General features: G+C 44.7%; 1 protein-coding gene across 2 annotated transcripts in view; it reads left to right on the top strand.

Annotated features, from left to right (window-relative positions):
* Window positions 1–2,473: 2,473 nt before the first annotated feature.
* The window catches only part of PCNX1 (pecanex 1), a gene marked incomplete at its 5' end in the record, with an annotated part of 162,115 nt that continues 155,544 nt past the window's right edge, over window positions 2,474–9,044 (top strand). For both annotated transcript variants that reach the window (XM_081100644.1, XM_081100643.1), the window contains one exon: window positions 2,474–2,626. In XM_081100644.1, coding sequence (XP_080956770.1) covers window positions 2,474–2,626 — 153 coding nt within the window. The remainder of the gene's footprint in view (window positions 2,627–9,044) is intronic.

Here is a 9,044-nt window from a genome sequence, read left to right as displayed (position 1 = left end):
AGCAACACATTTTCTTACTGCCTGCCATGATTTCCCAATTTTTGTCTGCTCCTGGGTTTCCCAAGGTTGTGTTCCAGCTGCCCATTGGCTTACAACACTCTTCTCTGTTGAACCAGCCTGATGCTGGCTGCCTTCCTGGCTGCTGCCCGTTCTATACCCTTTCGATACTGTCTTCCGCCTGCAAGCTCATCCCACCAGCGGGGTCTGCCTCCAGTTCTGTGGATGTATCTACTTCTCCCAGGCCACCTCACTCCTATTAGTTAATCCTCCCATATTAGGCTACAGCAGATGTTTACTGGCGTGGAAACCGATGTGGCACTGGAATTTTATCCTTGTTTACATCTTTCTTTGTGTTGGAAAGCTTGGGACCAGTTCCAAAATCTGCTCGGCGAGCTTTCCTGTCTCCTTTGGAAGAAACAAGTGAACACTTGACAATACCTTGTGTCCACGACCAAGCCTCAAGGCAGCTGTTTTTTATTGTAAACTTGTATTATTTTATCTTAATTTTGCTTTTAGACACACTAATATATTTAAAAGTATATTTTGGCCAGTGTTAGTTCACCTCTCTCCATTTCGAGGTATCTTATTGGGACTTGATGGCTTTGTGGTTATAAGGAAACAAGTCAAGGCTGGGGATGGTGTTCTATAGAGGTAGTTTCAACCTTTAAGGTACGTTAGAGTTTTCCGGAGGGCTTGTTAAAATAAATTGCATGGTCCCAAGACCAGAGTTCTCTGGAGTAGTGCCTGAGAATTTGCATTTCTAACAAGTTCTCAGATGATGTTGACACAGCTGGTCCTGGGACTACACTTTGAGAACAACTGGTCATACGTTTAAACTGGACACAGGTAACCAGGAGCAGCTAAGGGTTATTCATTAGTTCAAACTCTTATCTGAATGGATAAGGTAGAGAGGGCTGAGAAACAGACTTCCAAAGTTCAGTCCATGCTGTTAGGATGACTGCTGGTGTGGTGTTAGAGGTCTTCTCAGCAACTTATTACTTAGAGAATGTGGTGAATATTAGTTTCGTTAAGCTTCGGTTTTCTCATCCATAAAATTAGGGTAGCCTCTATGCTACTTGTGAAGGTCAATTAGGGTAGCCTGCTGTCCTCACTCGAGTGTTGTGAAGGTCAACTAAAATGGGTGCGAAAATGTTCAAGCTGTAAAGTGGAATGGCACTGGGAGGTATTGCAATGGTCTTTCGATACTCTTCTTAAAACATCACCAGCTTCTTTTGGCTCTCTGGCTTTTCTCATTAATTATAGCAACTTTAATCCCGGAGTATAAAATAGTACTTTTATTGCTATCATGAACTCAAACTTCAAACTCTAAAACAATTTCATTCAGTGAGATCAGGCATGCCTTTTAAACATTACACAGAGCTAAGAATGATTCCGTCTTTACAGCTGTAAAAAGAGAAGCACTAGACCCGATTGTGACTTGGGGTGCAATCACAGTTAATGTTTCCTCCCTGTTTAGATTGCCCCTTTAATAAAAATGGTTACAAGTTACAGCACGTCAAAAAATAAAATCACCATGCACAATGATCAATCAGCCCACCCCCTACTTTCACATCTCTTGTAATTTCTATTAATTTATTGGTCTTTGGGAGTGGTAAGTCCTCCCAATACTGGATGTGGCTGTTTTCCTCACCCTTAGGGCTCTCAGCTCACTCCATGGGCCAAGGCAGTTCTTGCTCAGATTGGGTGCGTCTGTGATTGTTCAAGTGCCATCTGCTGTACCTAATTCCTAGGCCTTCAATGAGTATCTCAGATCTTAGGCACATGGTTCCTAGGGCTTTAAGAAATAACACAAAACGTCAGCCAGGCGGCTGACAAGGTTCTGAAGACAAGGTGTTGGAGAGCGAAAGATCAGGTTCAGGGGCTGATCCATGAACTTGCCAGGGTCCCTGCCGGGAGCCCTGCACCTGGTGCCCGCGGCCCCGCCCCCGCCCCCGCCCGTCGGGCCGCGTGCGCGCGCTTCTCCCGGACGCCGGCAGGAGGCGCCCGCGGCTCCCAGGCGCAGCGCGCGCCCGCCCGCGCGGAGCCGGCTGGAGGGCGGAGGGCGAGGAGAGGCGGAGCCGGAGGGGGCGCGGCTTGCTGCCCGTCCCTCCCGGGCGCCCGGCCTCCCTCTCCGTCCGGCCCAGGGCAGGCGGGCGGCGGGGGTCGCGGCGGCGGCGGCAGCGGCGCAGGCGGGCGGGGGCGGTGAGCGCCCTGCTCCGGCTCCGGGTGTTAGGAGACAAGATGGCGGCGGCGCCCTGGAGGCCGGTCCCCTCCTCTTCTCCGCGCTCCTCCGCCCCGCCGCTCGCCGCCTCCTCCCCGGTCTCCTCCTCCTCGGTCGCTGCCTCCTCCTCCTGCCGCAGCCCTAGCGAGCGCCGAGGCGCCGGCCCGCTCTCCCGGCGCTCCGGAGGCGGGTAGACGGCGTGCGGGCTCCGGCGGCCGCGCAGCGCTGGGGCCGGGGCGGCGGCGGGCGGGGATGGGGTCGCAGACGCTGCAGATCCTCCGGCAGGGGGTGTGGGCCGCGCTCAGCGGGGGCTGGTACTACGACCCTCACCAGGCCACCTTCGTGAACGCGCTGCACCTCTACCTGTGGCTCTTTCTGCTCGGCCTGCCCTTCACCCTCTACATGGTGAGTGTGGGGGCAGGGGGCGGGGGGCGGGCGCCGGGGCCCCGCGGGCAGTCGCGCCTCCCCGGCCCCGGGCGGTGGTTGCGCCCTCTCCCCCTGCCTGGGGCGCGCACCCCACCCTCCGCCCGCCCCTGGGAGCCGCGGCCCCGCTCGCTGTCGCGCTCCCCTCCCCCTCGCCTTAGGGTTTCCCCGACTTCAGGGACGACAGCAGAAACGAAACAGCGGCAGCCCCCCCGCCGCCCCCGTGCGCCCGATTGGTGCCCTGGGGACCGGCGGCTTCCTAGGCCCCTTCTTGGGGGGGGAGGGGGCCCTGCACCCGTAGCCTCCCGGCCTTTCTGCCCCGGTGGGCACAGCCCTGCCTGAGTGTTGTGTGCGAGGCGCTGAGCGTTCTGCTCCCCGGGGACGCCGCATTCCTCCTTGGCACGCGCGCTGCGCTCCGCGGGCGCCCCTGGCCCGCCCTCCCCCGCGGCGGTGCGCCCTCCTCTCCGGGGAGCGCCCGCGCCCCACCGCGTCTCTGCGCCGCGTGCGGAGCCTCCGGAGCGGGGAAGGCTGGCGCCGCGCTGTTAGGAATGCCTGTGCGGGCCGGCCGGGCTCTCACTCGCTAATCGGTGGTGGTTGAAAACCTGATTGTTAACCTTCCTGCCTCGAAAAATCATTGTTGTTTTTCTGTTTGTTTTGCTCACCACTGGTTCTTTTCAGTTCAGCCTCGTGGCCCCTGATTGTGGTGTCTCGGGCCAGCTTTGGGGGGAGGGAGCGGGGGGAGATGCGGGGAAATCTGGCTGGCATTTCAGCGGGTCCGTTTGGGTTGGTTCAAGGCCTTTTACAGATTGGCACAGGGAAAATACTGCCTGTTGCGGAATTCAGTACCATCGGCTTCTGCGAATGATCAAGGTTTTTAAGCTATATTTTCACTGAAAGTTGTAGGCGCATTTTTTTTTTTTAACACTTTAGGTTAGGGTGGGGCTTTGGGAAAAATAATGCGGAAGAGGGATGGTACTTAAGCTTGGATTAAACATTTTTTTTTAATAACGGGAAGGGAGGAAAAGACAGTCACTTTTTATTTTAGGAAAATTGCTTTGAATATATTTCTGCTAACTTTGTGCTTCTTCATGGAGCTAAAGTAAGGATGCTGGGTTAGAAAATCTGGGAATAGGACTCTAAGAACTGCTAAAGGAGAGGACACTCAACTTATCCCTAAGTGAAGCTCATTTTCACTAATTGGCCGGGAAAATGCTTGCTTGGGGGAAAAAGTGCTAAATTTCTCTTTCTCAAACAGATTTTAATTTTTCATTGAAATTGTTTTGAAGGGACTTACTGCTTGAGGGAAAATTACCATTTGAAAAATGCTGATGACTGATGGCTTATTTTTTTAGGGAACTTGTACAGTCTTGCCCAATTCTGAAAATGTTTCTCAAAGCATTAGAATTTTCAATTAATTCTGGCCTAGGGAGTTCTAGTTGTACTTCTGTTCCTTCCAGGAATATGACATCATTAACGAACAGGTTAATTACTTTGGGTGCAAGAATCCTCGGGCTGGCACAGAGCTCTCTTTCATAGCAGATTTCTGTTATATTCAGGAGGATTGCAAATTTAAAACAGACTGGTCCTTGAGATGCAAGGTTGAGTTGCTGTGTCCCAGTCTAACATTTCCATGTTAGTCCATGAACTGTGCTTAGTGGCTAACATTACTAAAGAAAATTTAGAGCAAATAGAAAGCAATACATTGAGTTTAATGCTTCATTTGAGGAGTTTACTCAGGTAAATTCACAAATAATATTTGCGTTTCTACTATGTACTGGGCCATTTGCTAGGTTTTTCCTAGGAAAATGAAACTGCTTCTCTGACTTTTTTGTCTCACAGTTAATGGCAGTTCTGCTCTTCTTAAGTCTTTTAAAAGTTCTCTGATTCTTTTTCTCTCTTCACATCCAGTTCATCAACAAATCTTGTGGATTCTGTCTTCAAAACCTAACTAGAATCCAGCTCATCATCGTCATCACTCCCTTGGTTCAAGCCACCATTATGTCTCCTCTGGATCTTTGCAGGGTTCTAATCAGGCTCACTGCTTCCATTCTGTATTCTCTGTTCTCCGTGCAGAAGTCTGAGTGATTCTTTAAGACAGATCAGATCAGGGCACTCTTCTGCTCTTAGAGCCTGCCCTCGCATGTGTCTGTCATCCCCCCACCCCCCAACACATACATTTGCCTTCTTACAATTTTTTCCACACAACTATGTTCCTCCTCCTGGACTTAGCCCTTGCTCTTCCCCCTCTGTCGGGATGACTCCTTTCCTCCAGATAATCTATGTGATTAGCTCCACATATTTCAGCTTTCAGTTGTATGTGAGGCTTTCCCTTGATAATCTATTAAAATACCAACTTCCCAGCTCCTACAGTATTTCCTAATCCCCGCATCCTCCTTTATTTGATAGCATTTATCACTAATTAATATACAGTTATTTAATGTCTTGCTTACCTCATTAGAATATAAGCTTCAAGACGGCAGAGACTGATATGTTAAAAAATGCGCTTACAACTTTCAGTGAAAACACAACTTAAAAACTTATGTCATTTGGAGCAGCTGATTGTACCGAATTCAGCAATAGGCAGTACTTTCCCTTTGCCAATCAGTTAAAGGCCTTATCCAGTGGTTCTCAACCTTCTGGCCCTTTCAATACAGTTGCTCATGTTGTGACCCAACCATAAAATTATTTTCGTTGCTACTTCATAACTGTAATGTTGCTACTGTTATGAATTGTAATGTAAATATCTGATATGCAGGATGGTCTTAGGCGACCCCTGTGAAAGGGTCGTTTGACCGCCGAAGGGGTCGCGACCCCACAGGTTGAGAACCGCTGCACCAACCCAAACAAATCTGAAAGTTCACTGCTTCAAGACCAATATCAGTGCCAAGCACAGGGTAAGCAAATACTAAATTAATGATTAGAAATGAACAAGACACAGCTTTGCCTTCAAGGAACAATGAACAGTTACAAGCATTAAACTGTTGTGACCCGGAACTTACAGTCGGGGGATGATCTTAGTCTATGGGCAGTTAGCAAGGAGGATTTGTAAACATTTTAGGAAACATACTAGTACTTCAGTATTGAGGTAGATAGTTTGAAGTATACACTTGAAGCAAAATCCAACATTTCATGTTAAAATCTCACAGTATAAATTATTCTTTGCTCTTCCAATAATAATACAGATGATGCTAACTTATGTTTTTTATTCCAAACCCTGTGTCCTCATTGTACCGGTGAAGATAACTGATTTTTAGCCATCAGTTACTTGTTTTGTGGCCTCAGGCAGATCCTGAGCTGGGAGCTGATATACACAGAACTTTTAACGCCATGCACTGGCAGCCTTTTCTTTCTTTTCTTTTTAAAGATACAAAGTCTGTGAAGAGTAGGAAGAATCTTAGGATGGTTTTTTAAAAAAATACCTGTTTTGGTAAATGTAGTCATCGCTTTTCTGACTTTGTTTTTAGTTAAAATTTTTTTTTATTGAATAAATTAGACATAATGTGTGCATTTAAGGTGTATAGCTTATTGCTTTGATACATTTATATATTGTAATATGATTTCTGTTGTAGTGATATTTATCACATTACATAATATTGTATACATTCATTATATGTGCACTAGTTCTCTATGGTTTCTTTACTACTGATTGCAAATTTGTACCCTTTTAAAAAAAAATGGGTTTGACTATTTTAGGTTCCACATATAAGTGATATTATACAGTACTTTCTCTGTTTAACTTATCTCACTTAGCATAATAAGGCCTTAGGACTTGTTATACAGGATTCAAACACTTGTAGCTTTTGTGGATACATTAAAGGTAGAATTTATAGTTCAGCAGTTATAATAGTTGTGCAAGTCAAGGAGTCATTTTTTTCACCTTTCATTGTCCTTTCTGTTTCTCTTAAGACATTCACCCCATTTATCTTGTCATCAAGATTATTTTTGTACCTGACATGTCACAGATGGTGAGCTTTATGGATGTGAGCTTCGTGGCATTTTTGTGTTCTAGGAAGCAGACTAGAATTGGTGTTGTCTGGATTTGTATGTCTTGGCTCCGTAATTGAATGTGTCCTTTGGACAAGCCTTTCCACCTTACTGAACCTAATTTATTCATTTGTGAGATATGGCATGGGCATTTTTAAAGAAAATATTTATAAAGTAGAAAAATTATTCACCTTCCGAGTGGCCTTCAGTAACGGTCATTTGAAGAATGGCTTATTAAACTGTTTCCTCTATAATGTTCTATGACTGCAGGAGATGAGATAGTAACTCAAACCATGATCTTAACATACTGCTCAACATACTGTTTACCTCAACGTATACCTCTTCTGTATAGAGGTATACACCTAGGTGATGAGCTATAACACTAAATCTCTCTACACAAGTGATTCTCAGACTCCAGTTGACATCTGAATCACTTGAACATGTGAAAAATGTGCACTTGTGCATGTCCACTCTGATGTAGAAGATATGGAGTGTGGCCCATTAATTTATATTTATGAGTATCCAGGTCAGTTTAAAGAACTTGATCATTATGCCCATAATTCCCTTAAATCTAGTGGCCTACTCAGGATCTCCTCTTGACTATCTCAGAGGCATCTCAAAGGTATCATGTCCAAAACCATTCTCGATTCCGCACTCAAGGCACCACCCCAAAACTTGTTTTCTTGCTCTGTCTTTGTCATCTTAGTTTATGGCACCACCTTGTATCTAGGTGCTTATGCCATCCCCCTCAGCTTATGAGCAAATGTTATCAATTCTGCTGTCAGACATAATTTCTGACTAACGCTAAACAAAGACAGACATTTCTACTGTCTTTCCCCTTTCTGGCCCACCCTAACATTTTGTTTGCCTTAGCTTCTATTCTTGCCCTATTACAACTATTTTTTCCACAAAGTAAATGACATCAATCTGTTTGTGTCATTCCTCCCCACCACCTTTTAATATCATTCACTGCCTTTCTTTTGCACTGAGAATAAAATCTAGCATCCTTACCAAGGCCCCCAAAGCCAGTTCTGCCTTTGTCTGCAGTTTGTGCAGTGTTCCCGCTGTGCTGCAGTCACACTGGCCTCCTTTCTGTTTCTAAAGAGATTCTCTTCCCTTTTGCTCTTTGCAGGGCTGGGTTTACTAGTAAATAAACAGGATCTGTTTCATCATTCCATCCTATAACTTTCTTCCATAGTGCTTATCACAAGCATATTTACAACTTTGTTTATTTGTTTGCTGTCTCTAACATTCCCTCCCCCCAATACTTTGTAAGTTTCATGGGGGCAGTGTATATCCAGTGTCAACTCCTGTGCTTGGCTTGTATTAGGTTCTGAATAAATATTTGTTGAGTAAATTTGGTATTATATATATGTGAATCTTTAGATTTATCAACTGAACTGATACAGAATAGTTGGTGGTAGAAGGAGTGCCTGTATTACCTGGTGGAGTCACATCTTACCTGGGGGTTAGGTTAAATATCAGTGTGCAAGACATGAATAAGATACAGAATTACTTAAAAATCAATTACAGAATGACTCTTGAAAAACCCGTTAGTCAAAGTGCAGCATATATAGCTTTTTGTATCTACCACTTTGTGCAGTTTATATATACATATATTTACATACACATGATATATATAGTAATATAGGCAATGTAAATTTTTGGAGAGATTGTATTCAGAAACTAAATCACTCATAAAATTTATGAAGGTTTCAACTTTTTCTTCCTGGTTATCTTATTATTATTTTCTGTAGCTGATCTATAGAATGGTAAATCCTTTATTAGTGAGGATTTCTCTGAGGCCCTCAAGTCATTTTCTTTCCCAAAGATTTAAGAAATATTTTAAAAGCCCTGCTGGCATGGCTCAGTGGTTGAGTGTCGACCTATGAACCAGGAAGTTACGGTTGGATTCCTGGTGTGGGCACATGCCCCAGGTTGCAGGCTCGGTCCCCAGTAGGGGTTGTGGAGGAGGCAGCTGATCAATGATTCTCTTCATTGATGTTTCTCTCCCTCTCCTTTCCTCTGAAATCAGTAAAAATATTCAAAATATTTTAAATACCCATGTAAACAAGATTAAGTTACAATGACTAAAACTGAAATCTTCATATTTTCTAAGAAGTTTTAATTAAGGAAACATAAATTAGTAATTAAAAAGATGATTATTTAGTATTAGAATATTTTCTGTATCCTTTAGGAAAAGTTTAATGAATAGTAGATGGTATGTTTTGACCTATGTTTTTTGCTTTTTCTTACCAGTATTCTCAGTACTTAGCATTGAGATGAATGTAATTATTCCCATTTGAGTATGGTACAGGTATAGCTCTTACCTCTCTTGTTATGTCACCTATAATAAATTTAAAGATACATTGTCTAATGATGGTTTACAAACGAAGTTTCCAAGGAAGTAGGCATA

Source organism: Myotis nattereri (assembly GCF_964212035.1).
Source record: "Myotis nattereri genome assembly, chromosome: 1".
Taxonomy (NCBI): domain Eukaryota; kingdom Metazoa; phylum Chordata; class Mammalia; order Chiroptera; family Vespertilionidae; genus Myotis; species Myotis nattereri.
This window is presented reverse-complemented; position numbering and strand designations above follow the sequence as displayed.